At 42.4% G+C, this 14,381-nt stretch overlaps 1 protein-coding gene across 1 annotated transcript in view; it reads left to right on the top strand.

Annotated features, from left to right (window-relative positions):
- Positions 1 to 3,657, top strand: part of LOC310932090 (fibulin-2-like) — a gene marked incomplete at both ends in the record, with an annotated part of 39,256 nt that extends 35,599 nt beyond the window's left edge. Inside the window, 5 exons of the mRNA XM_083895372.1 lie at positions 1,181 to 1,306; positions 1,639 to 1,755; positions 1,849 to 1,977; positions 3,005 to 3,128; positions 3,300 to 3,657. Coding sequence (XP_083751498.1) covers positions 1,181 to 1,306; positions 1,639 to 1,755; positions 1,849 to 1,977; positions 3,005 to 3,128; positions 3,300 to 3,657 — 854 coding nt within the window. The remainder of the gene's footprint in view (positions 1 to 1,180; positions 1,307 to 1,638; positions 1,756 to 1,848; positions 1,978 to 3,004; positions 3,129 to 3,299) is intronic.
- Positions 3,658 to 14,381: the final 10,724 nt, after the last annotated feature.

The raw sequence follows: 14,381 nt of genomic DNA, 5'->3' as shown, positions 1-14,381 counted from the left end.
AATCAAAACATTGTTTTAACAGTGTTTAAAAACAGCTTCGTCACGACTCCCCGCCGCAGTCCCTTTCACGACCTTTGACCCGGAGTCAGACCCAGAGTCAGAAGACACTGTCGCTCGTGAAACACCTCCACAACGGACGTTATTCTTCTTCTGCGGTTCAATGTACGCAACCGGATGTGTCCGGACTAGTGCCGGAGCAGGAGGATCTGCTGTTCAGGAGAACCGGTGTTTGCGTAACCGGACCGGGTTTTTTCAGAGATCTCGCTGAGCCTGAGATTACAATAAAACACAGCGTTCTCAGCAGTGGCTGAACTGTTTGTTTAGAACCTTCAGGGCTTCGTAAACAAGGTAATGACTCAGATACACACTAAAAGACAGCGTTAATAGAAACTTCCGGTCTAGGTCCGCTTTAAAACAGTTATACACTGCTATAATTCAACGTCTGACAATAAACCCTCCTCAATGTGTTCCACACTGGTCCTTTAAAAGCAGCCGTCATCAACCTCTACGTGTAACATCGCCAAATAATGCACATTCATTTAGTTTGTCATTATAATTTTGAATATTATTGAAATTCTAAAGGAAAGACACGAGTGCTTTAGTGTTTTTGTTTTTGTTTTTTTTTCCTTTATCTTCGGTGCGAGGTTGACTTTCCTCACTCTGTCCTGTTTGTTATTCTGTGGCGTGAGGAGCTGCTGCTGTTCCTCAGCCTCCTGGAGGAGTTACAGGGGCCACGGAGCTCCACTCTGCGGCTGCAGAGAACCCTGTTCTGCTGGTTCTGCTGCTGCAGAGAACCCTGTTTTGCTGCTGCTACTGCTGCAGAGAACCCTGTTCTGCTGCTGCTGCTGCTGCAGAGAACCCTGTTCTGCTGCAGAGAACCCTGTTCTGCTGCTGCAGAGAACCCTGTTCTGCTGTTGCTGCATGTGTTTGTGATTCACCGTGTTGTGACTCTCATAATAATGGACTCCACTCAAGTGTTTAGACTATCAGCAGGCAGCTGCTGCTCCGCTCACGTTGCTCTCTCTCTCTCGTAGACATGCACACACAAACATGCACAGGCACGCACACACACACACTCACACACACCTAAATCACATAAATTTGATCTATTACTACGTCACACATTTTACAAATGACAGTTAAGACACAGAGATGTAACGACGCTGTTTCTTCCTCTCAGATATAAACGAGTGCTGGCGTTACCCGAGTCGACTGTGTGCTCAGACCTGCGAGAACACACCGGGCTCCTACCAGTGCTCATGCACGCCGGGCTTCCGCTTATCCAGCGATGGCAAGAGCTGTGAAGGTGTGTGTGTGTGTGTGGGTGTGTGTCTCCCATGTGAGCGTGTTGATGCATGCCGTTGTATTTCTTCTGAATTTGCACATGAAAAATATGCCTATGGGTGTGAGAGAGTGTGTGTGTGTGTTTTTTTTACATGACCCAGGCTTGCGTGTGTGTAAGTTCCTAGACTTCTTGCCCAGGATGCATGACTGCATCAAACCGTGCATGATGCCAATGCCTCGGAGCTTAAACCAGTAAAAAATTAAAGAAGCATAATTGTCTTAATAACAACACGTTGTTTACGTGTCGGTGTAAAACCAGCGAAAAGCTGAGCCTCTGACCTTTTTGATCCGCAGACGTGAACGAGTGTTTGTCCAACCCGTGCGGTCAGGAGTGCGCCAACGTCTACGGCTCGTACCAGTGCTACTGCAGACAGGGCTACTTCCTCAGGGAGGACGGGCACACCTGCGACGGTACGGCGAGACGCTCTCCGGACGTGTTCCTGAATCAGTTTTACGACAATTTGTTGTTAAGTGTTGTAAAATGTTGTTTTTCCCCCTCCCCAGACATCGACGAGTGCTCCCAGAGCATCGGCCACCTCTGCACGTACAAGTGCGTGAACGTTCCCGGCAGTTACCAGTGTGCATGTCCAGAGCATGGCTACACCATGTCGCCCAATGGACGCTCTTGCCGAGGTGAGGAAGCAGACGTAGACGCAGACACGTCGTCCTCTGGTTCAGAAACAAACAATCACAGATTTAACGTCACATAGTGAGAATAGTTATCGTGCTCAGTTAAATATAACTGGTTCTTTTACAGAGGCGCAGTAATTACACAGACTATAAAACTTTATTGGCCCAAAAAATCTTCCAATCTTCCAAATCCACAAGGCTATTTGACAACAGACACTTCGGGCCAATTCCAATTCCTATCTTAACCCTCAAGCTCAACCCTTAATCTTAACTGGCGCTCAAAACCAAGGATTGAGGGTTATTTTGTCACTTAGAAATAGGACACCCCTAAAATGCAGATACGTCTTCAGACTGTAGGGGGCAGAATAACGTGAAAGCTGCGTCCAGTCTGTCAACTCCAAAAAAGAAGAAGAAGAAGAACACATTTACGTCACGATTATCTATCACGATCCGTTTGTCAGTCAAGTTATTAGGTTGTCAGTTAGTTATAAGATGATACTCATACAAATACCACAACCACGGACATATTCAGCTGACAGTTACCACACACCACGGCTTATTGAAAAGTAAACCATAGCAAACGATCGCTTGTCCGCACCGGCCGGCTATTGACAAAAGATCGTAAAAGAAAAATAAATGTTACGCAACAATGACGTCAGTAATCCATAATATGGGCCTAAACTAAGATAATACAATGGTTTTCATATTTTTTATATCTCTATTAACAAAGAAAATACTTAATTTGTAGCGTACTCGTTTCGCTGCTTTCGGCGCCATCTTTGTTATGTCAAAACACGCAATGCATTCTGGGTAGCCCTTGCTCCCAAGGGTGGTCTCGGAAAATCTCAATATTGAGGGCGATACAGCCGTTAAACTTGCCCCTCAGCTTAATTTTTCTGAGAATCGGGACAGCACTTGCACTAGGGATTGAGGGTTGAGATTGAGGATTAAGCAAGGAATTGGAATTCACCCTTCATTTCCGTCTCTCCAGGTAGTAAAGTGACACTTGTGCGTTGACCGTGTGTTTCAGATATCGACGAGTGCACCACTGGGGCCCATAACTGCAGCCTGGCCGAGACCTGCTACAACATCCAAGGAAGCTACCGCTGCCTGTCGCTCATCTGTCCGCCCAACTACCGCAAAGTGTCTGACACGTGAGTCGAGATGTTCAATTAAAAAACGCCGATGTACATTTCTGTAATCCACAGAGTCTCTTTTCATGAATAAAAGTGTGATTTTTAATGGAAAACACCAAAAAATTTGTATAGGTGACCCCAAACGTTTGAACGGTAGTGCAACCCTATGACTTATTCTTGCAAATGCAGGCGCTGTGAGCGGATCACCTGTCCCAACTACATGGAGTGTCAAAACTCGCCGCTGAGAATCACCTACTACTACCTCAGCTTCCAGTCCAACATCGTCATCCCCGCGCAGATCTTCCGCATCGGCCCGTCGCCCGCCTACTCCGGCGACAACGTCATCGTCAGCGTCACGCACGGCAACGAGGAGAACTACTTCAGCACGCGGAAGCTCAACGCCTACACGGGCGCCGTGTACCTGCACCGGCAGGTGGAGCGTCCGAGGGACTTCCTCCTGAACGTGGAGATGAAGCTGTGGAGGCAGGGCACGTTCACCACGTTCCAGGCCAAGATCTATGTTTTCATCACGGCTAACCCGCTTTAACGGCCGGCGCGGGAACAGTGGCCACTATGGACCCGAGTACGGGACGTTTTCGTATCACTCGCTAACAATGTCACCAGATATGCCACTGTCTGTCGTTCAGTTAATCTTTCCTACTGTATGTGCGGCTGAAATGAATATAAACACTTTGCTGTAGAGTATAATATGAATGTATTGCTATGTATCAGTGTCTGTTTTCACTGCGACTGCATGGAAATCTTTTGAAATATACATATATATATATATATATATATATATATATATGTATATATACATATACATGTACATATACGTGTATACATACATATATATATATATAAATATACATATATGTATATATATACACATATATATATACGTATATAATCATATATACGTATATATATACACATATATATATACATATACATATAAATACGTATATATATATATATATATACATAAGTGCTGGGCAGGTTAACACGTAAACAGCAGTTATCAGCGTCAACAGTAACGCATGTTAACGCACATTAACGTATGGCATGTTTCCATGAAAAAGACGTGCCTGACGTCATGTTTACGTGACTCCCGATTGTTAAAATTAGTCTCTAAAGTAACGCTAAACTTTAAAAACAGAGGCACACATACGCAGTACACAGGAAAGCCGGTTATTTGTTAGCGCTGCTCTTTCCGTTTAATAAACAGACCGCTCTATTTCGACTGTAGGCGCGCTAACGGCGCTAAAGGAGCTAGCGTAGCTAACTGGTAAACAGTGCCTGGACTCCAGTGCCATAAACATGGCGTCACGCGTGCCTTTTTCTGGTCAGTATTCATGGAAACGCGCTGCGCGTTGACACCATTAACGCGCTAACGTGCCCAGCACTAATTCATATATGTCATTTCTGTCTTTCTATTTCCCACTTTCGTACTTGAAATGCAGATAATTGTAATTGTTAATATCCTTGGCTGAGAAAACACATTCCTTACGTTTCGAAAACATCGTAAAACAAGTGTAGAAAAACAAAGATATTTATTATCTTAACCAGGCAATAACTGGCAACCTTTCTCTTTTTTTTTTTTTGATGTATGTATCTCCTGTCATCGTTCTGTTATTAGATGATTAATAATTTAAACAAATTGAAATAGGTTACGTTTGCACAGCAGCCATGTTGACGTGTTTTGGCAGGAAACGCACACACCGGTGTCAAAAATCACATTAATGATGGCTCCGTTCACTTTGTGTACATCAGGAATGAAAGTGTGAGGGAGCCAAATGGAACTCAGCCATCATTACCTTGATTTCCTTCTTCTTCTTTTTTTTTTTTTTACACCTGTGCTTTTCTTTCCATCACCTGACAAAATGTCTGCCTCGCAAAGGAGCCGTTGTTTTTTAAAGAGATTCCATTACAGAGCCTATGGTGTATTTTTATATCCCTGTAATCACACACACATTATAGATGGATGTATGATATTTTTTTATGCTGAATTCTTAAGTATTTTAGTAAAATATTATGTATAAATACGTGAGTATTATTGTGGACGAGTACGCATGTGTGTGTGTGTGTGTGTGGTCCAGGTAAATCTGTTTACACACTCACGTGACGGGGACTCGTCTTCCTTATGGGACAAAAAGAAAGTCCTGAAAATGTAAAGGACATTTTAAGGTGAAGACGTGTTTTAAGGTTAGGCTGAGGTCAGGTTAGGGTTAGGGTTAGGATTAGGGTAGTAGTTATTATAACAAAGCTCAGAGTAAGTCTCCAAGAAATGAATGTAAGTCAATGCAATGTCCTCTGAAGTCACTGAAACCAGACTCTGTGTTTGTGTATCATAGCGAGTGAGGACATTTTAGCAAAGGGGGACATTTTGGCTGGTCTTCACTTCTTTAAAGGGCTTTTTGGGGGGACTTAAGAACTGGTTTTAGGGTTAGGGTTAGAATTGGGTTTAGGTTTAGGTTCAAGTTAAGGTTAGACTAAGGGACTAAGGAATGCATTATGTCTATTAGGGTTAGGGTTATGAATGATCCTCACGTGAGTAGTCCTCATGACCTAATCCAGGTCGTAATGAAGCAGAACTTGATTCCAGAGGAACTGGTTTTGGGTCAAGATTTGAATTGTGGTTCAGTTAAGGCAGGGTTTCTCCGTCCTGGTCCTGAGGATCCACTGACCTGCAAGTTTTAGATGTTTCCCTGCTCCAACACAGCATTAATAACAACCCATTTATTTGAATCAGGTGTGTTGGAGCAGGGAGTTTGAGAAACCCTAGGTTAAGGGTTCGGCTAAGGCATTAGCTGGTCATAGTTAAGGTTAGGGTAAACACTTTATTAGAGGCGCCATATGTAAGAATGTGGCCAAAAATTATTACTACATTCAAATTCAAAATACCGAGGTCTTTTAGGTTTCGTTTTCTGGCGTAACTGGCAACCCGTGGTTGCTCGGCAGCTGACTGCAATGTTTGGTAGACGGCGGTAGGTGGCGCCACATGCCAAAACATGATTTGCAGTTTGCAAAATATTTTTTTAATGCAAATATTTTGCCTGTACTGTTGTTGTTGGTGAGTTCAGTTTGTTATTTGAACATTATTCCTGAGTCTCTGTGACATATTAGGAGGAATTTATGGCCAGTTGCTTTAGATTTATTACATAATGCACCTGACACGGATAAAGACGACGAGGGCGACATTTGACCGTAGCGCTCAGGGAAGGGAGGGGGTGAGCAGAGGAGCAGTTTGTTGTAAATTTCAGCCTCTCCTCTAGATGGCACTATAAACTATTTACTTCACCTTTAAGGCATTAACTGGTCATGGTTAAGGACAGGGATAACACTTTATGGTTGTCCAACTGAATAAAGGTCAATTTGGTGTCCTGAGAAGAACAGCTGCAAAGACTTGTACCAGTGTGCGTGTGTGTGTGTGTGTGTGTGTGTGTGTTGTTTTGTAATCATTTCTCAGCATTTGCCACTCGACAAACTCGTTCCCCCGATTCCCCAAAGTCAACCTGTAAAAGTATATAATCCAATAATCCACTCTTGTCGGGACACGTCACGCCGTAAACATACAAGCGTTTACATACCTCCTCACACCTTTGGGCTCATGAAATGAGCATGATGGTCGTCCGTCAGCACCTCTTCGCTCTGACGCATGCACACACTTAACAGCGCCTAATGGAAGCGTTTAGCGCACCGAGATCTGCGTTTAAATTATGATATCATATTTATGTGTAAACTACACAGCTTTTTTTTTGACTGCACTCTCTCTGTGTGTGTGCGAGAGGAAGTGTCACACCCCCACCTAGAGGATGAACGCAGCCCTGCGCCCCCTTAAATATTTGGCTGTCCTCCAGGATCGACAGGAGAGCATCTTGTACAACACAATAACCTTTTTTAAAAACACAAAACAAGAAGGGAAGGTGCAGCGAATTCTGATAAAAACATGACAGACAATAAGAGTGAAGAGGAGTCATAAAGTGGGCGGACGACCCTCCGTGACCTCCTGTAATCATCGGAAAGGGCGTGAGTGTCTCCCTGACAGTTGTATTAATGCAGGTTGCACATCCAAACAGAGCTGCGTGCCAGTTTTCTGTTTTTCTCGCATGAGTTATACCGTCAAAGGTTAAAAAAAAAAAAAAAAAAAAGAGATTACGAATTCTGCTCTAATTTTAGCTCGTCCCTCATTTGAAGAGTTGGAAGTTACTGCTAACTAGCCGGTTGTTATCTCCCTGAAATGCCAGCGAAAATAAGCTCAGTTCACTTCTCCGAGACGCTGACATAACTCATAATAATAACTCTGTGTGTGTGTGTGTGATTGACTTGATCTCTCAAACACACCCAGTGACTGCAGAGATGCCACTCTTGGTATGTACAATGTAGAACAAGCCCTGCAGCTGTGATGGATGTCTCTCTCTTTCCCCTAATTAGCTTTATCTGCTCTTCAAGATTAGGCGGTGCTGTGTTTCAGGGACAGTGAATCACACGCATCCAATCTGAGACACACACACACACACACACACACACACACACACACACACACACACACACACACACACACACACACACACACACACACACACACACACACACACACACACACACACACACACACACATCTGTTATGGTAAGGGACACCACCAGGTAGTGCCGAAATGTCCTAAATGAAGGAGAAGGGACAAGGAGAATTAAAAGACTGCATTCACACGTATTTGACACTATATTCATGTTTTTGTTTATGAAGTAGTTGTTAACAGAGGTGGAAACATTTACTCAAGTTACTGTATTGAATACTTTTTTGTGTGTATTTTGCATTTTTTTAAAGGTGCATTATGTAATAAATCTAAAGCAACTGGCCATAAAATCTGTCACAGAGACTCAGGAATAATGTTCATATATCAATCTGAACTCACCAACAACAACAGTACAGACAAAATATTTGCATTAAAAAAAAATATTTTGCAGACTGCAAATCATGTTTATGTTTTGAAATCATGTATTTGGCATGTGGCGCCACCTACCGCCGTCCACCAATCATTGCAGTCAGTAGAGTCTCAGCTGCCAGGCAACCATGGGTTGCCAGTTACGTCAGAAAACGAAAACCTAAAAGACCTCGGTATTTTGAATTTGAATGTAGTAACCGTTTTTGGCCACATTCTTACATATGGCACCTTTAAGTACAATTTAAAACCAGGATTTTGTATATTACTTGAGTACGTATTAACTCAAGCATTCAATCAATCAATCAATCTTTATTTGTATAGCCCACAGTTTACAAAACATAGTTTGTCTCACGGGACTTCACAGGGTTGGTAACATCCTCTGTCCTTAGACCCTCGACCAGGGTAAGGAAAACACTACCAGGGAAAAAAACCCTTATAACAGGGATAAAAGGTAGAAACCTTAGGGAGAACCACAGATGTGCAGTACATTTCAAATGAACTACATTTTACTTCTACTTGAGTAATATTTCATGAAAGTATTGGTGCTTTTTCCAACTCTGGTTGTCAAGGAGACTTTGTAATCTACCCGATCGTCTCTACTATTATTGCTTCTGTCAAACTAATTGGCCGTTTGATGTGAGGCATCAAAGATACTAAAATGAATAGGTGACGCTTTGCCTTTATCCGCGCGGTAAACGATGATGATGAAGTCATTCAGACCACAGCAACACGGGCTTCAGGTGGAGATGTTTGTACCTGACAACACAAGACCGTGCACAGCGAGGATCGCCAGGATCGCAAAGAAGGCCAATTAAAGTCAATGAAAACACAAAAGGATGAACTTCACCCAGAAATAATGAAAGAATTCACGCGGTGTCAAACTTGCACGTCTGCATCTCTGACAACTTGACAACCTTCGGAGTCGATCGTGTCCTCAGAAGTGTAGAAACAGACAGTGAAGATATGTCGCGTCTCATCCAAGAGTTTACCACAGGTATTTAAGCCCTTTTTTAAACATCGTACGCACATTGTTTAACAACGGGTATTTGTGAAGCACGTAGTAAAAACTTGACTCTGTCAAAACAGAGAGCAGTAATAAGGCAAAGTTTATGTCAAAACAACAATTTAACTTTACTTAAAGGTGCATTTTGTAATAAATCTAAAGCAACTGGCCATAAAATCCTCCTAATATGTCACAGAGACTCAGGAATAATGTTCATATAATAAACTGAACTCACTAACAACAACAGTACAGCATTAAAAAAAATATTTTGCAGACTGCAAATCATGTTTACGTTTTGAACTCATGTTTTGGCATGTGCGCCACCTACCGCCGTCTACCAATCATTGCAGGCAGTAGAGTCTCAGCTGCCGAGCAACCACGGGTTGCGGGTTAAGTCAGTAAATGAAACCTAAAAGACCTTTGTATTTTGAATTTGAATGTAGTAACCTTTCTTGGCCACATTCTTACATATGGCACCTTTAAGTTTACCTCTGTATCTGTTAAAAATGACAAAATCGTCCTTGGCATTTATAAAAGCACAAGACCAATTGTTTGTTCTTCCTCAGATCACAAAAAGAAAAAGTCTATATCAGATAAAGTCTATAAATAAATAAAAATAACAACTAAAATTGTGCTGTTGCCAAATATCAGACTCACAAAACCAAGTTATTATAGTATTTTCTGATCCTTTTGAGTTTAATTTATACGTAAAAACACAGCATACACTGTAATTTGCACTGTGAATCAGAAAGTTGCACCTGTACGGTACAATATTGACTAACTTTTGTGTTACTGTAAATCTATAATGACGATAATGATGTTTATGAAGCGGATTTGCTCTTAAAATGCCTATTGTTGATGTTTTCAATAACCATGTTGACTGTGTGTGTGTGTTTGTGTGTGTGTGTGGGGGGGGGGGGGGGGTTGGAGCAAAGGTGGAGCAGAGAAGAGGATGGAGTGTGATGTGAGGAGGAGGAAGGTGGTGTTACAGACGTGCTAGTCTTTGATAGCTCAGGTGGTCATCACCTGAGGGGGAAAGGAGCGTTAATGGGCATTCTCAGCAGCAGACAAGCACAGGCTAGAGCTCCTTCTCTTCTCTGGCTCCCATAAACGGGGTGTGTGGGGGGGGGGGGGGTATGCATCATTAGATGAGGCTCAACTACTTTGTACAGTAGCTCGCAGGCTGCAGGCTGCACACAACTCAAACACCAACCTCCAAACCTCCTGATGCTCAGTCACACGATGCACTGCAGTGTTACTGGTCTGTTTGTGGGGGCAATTTCCTGCATCACAGGAAGTGCTAATTATGTTATGTCAACATGTCTGTGATTGACAATAGGAGTCGGAATCTCTAAGGGCCACATGGTTGGTGTAGTTTTTTCTCGAGTACCCAGTGCCATGAAAATTCCCAATTGCCAAAACACTGCACTCCCACCGCTCCAATATCCAACTGCAAAGAACCATTAATCCGGTCAAACTGCTGTTCCGCGACAGTCCAGGCACTGTTTACCAGTTAGCTGAGTTAGCTCCTTTAGCACCGTTAGCACACCTACAGTCGAACTGGAGCGGTCTGTTTATTAAAAGTGCATTATGTAATAAATCTAAAGCAACTGGCCATAAAATCCTCCTAATATGTCACAGAGACTCAGGAATAATGTTCATATAACAAACTGAACTCACCAACAACAACAGTACAGACAAAATATTTGCATTAAAAAAAATATTTTGCAGACTGCAAATCATGTTTTGGCATGTGGCGCCACCTACCGCCATCTACCAATCATTGCAGTCAGTAGAGTCTCAAATGCCGAGCAACCACGGGTTGCCAGTTACGTCAAAAAAACTTGAATGTAGTAACTGTTTTTGGCCACATTCTTACATATGGCGCCTTTAAACGTAAAGAGAAGCGCTACAAATAACCAGCGTACCTGTGTACTGCGTATGTGTGCCTCTGTTTTTAAAGTTTAGCGTTACTTTAGAGACTCATTTTAACAATCCGGAGTCACGTAAACATGCCGTCATGTGTGTCTTTTTCCGGTCAGTCGTCACGGAAAACGCGGCACGCGTTAACGCCGATGCCGTTAACCGCCGCTCAGCACTATTTTTCAGTCATTCTCCAAACCTGCTGCAGCCGTGTTGCTTTACTAGCGCCATGTTGCTCTTGTACGTCCACCTTTCCCAAGTGAATTGTGATGTAAATTGCTGGTTTGAATCTAATGGACATGGTATTATATTCAAAAAATTACAGCAGTACAGCTTTGATTTGTACAAGCGAAACACCCAAGATGCAGATGTACAATATGTACAGGGTGAGATAATTGTGTTTCTCTTCACATAGTTGTAAGAGTGTGTGTGTGGTGTGGTGTGTGAGAGTAGTTGGGAAACATAGACAGAAAGAGAAAAAGAGTGAGAGAGGAATTTGCCTGAGAGGAGAATGAGGGAAGGTATGTAAGGTTGCCTTGTCAATTTGAGGCGCATGATAGCTCAACCTGGGTGTCATCTCATCACACTCGAGCAGATATTGCTCCATAATCCCTAATGTTCCACCTCTGTGATTGCGCTGTAGGTTCAAATCAAACTGAACCCTGTTCGGAAAAACACGATTCGACTTTGGTGACCTGGGAGAAGGCCAGAGCGATAGAGATAAGGTTCGAGGATGAGATTCAGGCACCTTCAGGATCAGATCGAGAGAGGGAAAAAACGTGGCTCTTATCCCTGCAGCAGAGGATTGACCCGAGGTGTAACACGGCGTCTCAGGAGGCCGCCTGGGTGGGAAGATTTACTGGAGTCTTAATCACAGGTCGACACCTTGGCAACAGGTTCCCAGGCCAGTGGAAGAGGAGCCAGGGTGATGATGCGTTGCCTTGTTAACTGCCATTTCTGACAGAATGTAATGCCAGACATCTTTGGCATGTTTGACTTTTGACACCACAAACATGTTTTCTACTTTTGGGATGTACTGTATAAAAAAAGTAAAGATACACTGATTTAGTTTTAATCTCTACTTAAAACGGACCTAGACCGGAAGTTCCAATTAACGATGTTGTTTAGTGTGTATCTGCGTCATTACTTTGTTTACGAAGCCCTGAAGGTTCAAAACAAACAGTTCAGCCATTGCTGAGAACGCTGTGTTTTATTGTAATCTCGGGCTCAGCAACATCTCTGAAAAAACCCGGTCCGGTTACGTAAACAGCGGTTCTCCTGAACAACAGATCCTCCTGCTCCGGGCACTAGTCCGGGCACATCCGGTTGCGTACATTTAACAGCAGAAGAAGAATAACGTCCGTTGTGCGGGGGGAGTCGTGAAGAAGCTATTTTTAAACACTGTTAAAACAATGTTTTGATAATGTAGCAGTGCGTCCACCGGTCCAGAGGGGGGAGCTGCGCTTCTGAGAGCGGGTGTGCTGATTATGTCCCTTCCGGGTATTGGCCAATCACAAGACAGTTGGGAAGGCTCTACGCTGGCTGGCCAATCACAACACACTCTGTCTTCTGGGGGTGAGATTTCAGCCTGAAATATCGCGGCTGAGGAGAGCGTCAATAAGGAGAGATTTATATCGGCTTGTTTATGTAAGTAGACCTCCATAACTCACATATATGTGCAACAGGACCACTCTGTGTGAGCTTTAAAATGGATCTCCTTTCATTAGCCTTTGACACTGTTTAAGCCGTTGACATTATATTTTATTGTTGCTTTATTTACTTTATTTGATCTGTTTTTATAGTGGTTTACTGTTTGACTGTTGGTTTTCACCATGTTTTTATGCCTTTTCATTTATTTTAATTGTATCTTGTCGTCTCGGGCAGTGTTTTTCAAACTTTTTTGAGCCAAGGCACATTTTTTCATTGAAAAAATCACAAGGCACTCCACCAAACAAAAATGTTAAAAAAAATTATACTCTGTAGCTTATATTAACAATTTAGTCATTCTTATCAAAGTGTCTTGATATATTATATTATTTGCAGATAATTCATCATTTGTTTTCAAAAAATGTTTTTAGACTAATTAGGTGAAATTGGATAATTTCACCTAACCTTCCTTCTATGCCTTTTATTTATTGTTCTGTACAGCACTTTGGTCCATTGTGGTTGTTTTAAAGTGCTTTACAAATATAAAATATGTCAGTTACACGAACACAATTTCTCACTTTATACACAGAGCCATGCAGAGATATCGGTTTTATGCAAGACGTTTTTTGACATCTTTTTTAAACGTCTACCTCCACAAAAATGAGTAGAAAGTGATGATAATTCAGTTTATGGTTAATGTTTTTCTGCACAATCAGCAAACACGGACCATTCAAACAGCAGATACATGCTGTTTGATGCACAAGTACATCATATTTTGTGCTGCAGATGTGATTCTCCAGGTAAATGGTGGAAACAAAGCATTCCGCTTGTGTCTAAAAGTAAAAGTCGTAATCTCTTCCTCCTCACGATGAAACGACGTAAATCGGCAGCTTAGAGGAGCCTGGAGGTGTGTGGTTACACAAAGATTAGCTGAGACCTTTTTTCGACAGAGCATTGAAAATTAAAATTCGAGTTTGTCAAGTGACAGCAATCAAAAGTGGCGAGTGACGAAGAGTAATGGTGGTTGGGTTACCACCGTGGGTTAAGTATCTCATCTATAATTTATCCTGCTTATGCTTTGATGGTTCTGTGGGGAACTGGACTTATTTGTACGAGAAGCGAGTTGGATTCAAGCAGAGCCGTTTCTTGCTATATGCGGACTATGCAGCTGCATAGGGCCCCGCAGCCACCAGGGGGCCCCCAAGCTGCAAGTTCAGACTCATATTTTAGAGAATTAAAAGTACCCGTCTTTATTTGCATGTATTGCATGCATTCATTATGCATATATTTGCAAAGCATGTAAGTTTTCGTTGGGTAATCAGGTAAAAATCCCATTATATTTATTTAGAAGTAAGTTTAGTTATTTATTTTTTACTGTTCTTGAATCGTGGGTTAAAACTGTTTTATGTTATGCCACCTTGTTATGCTACCTTGTTATGCTACCTTGTTACCTGCTGCATCATCACAGAATATATGAAAAAGTTAGGAATCTCTACCTCGAGTTTGAAAAAATAGGGGCCCCCAAATAGTATCTTGCATAGGGCCCCCAAACAGCTAGAAACGGCCCTGGATTCAAGACACCACTCTATCTTAAGGCCAAGACATGGTAGAAACATACATTCTCATAATATCATAAAATGGGCAATTTTGAGTTTAAAATTAACCTAAGCCCAAATCCAAACCAACACAAAGGAAACAACATGATTGAGACTGAGAAACCCTCTTGCTGTGAGTGTAACAGGTGCGTGAAAA

This window comes from Microchirus variegatus (genome assembly GCF_963457635.1).
Source record: "Microchirus variegatus genome assembly, chromosome: 9".
Taxonomy (NCBI): Eukaryota; Metazoa; Chordata; class Actinopteri; order Pleuronectiformes; family Soleidae; genus Microchirus; species Microchirus variegatus.
Note: the sequence above shows the minus strand (reverse complement) of the source record. Positions and strands in the feature narration are given on the sequence as shown.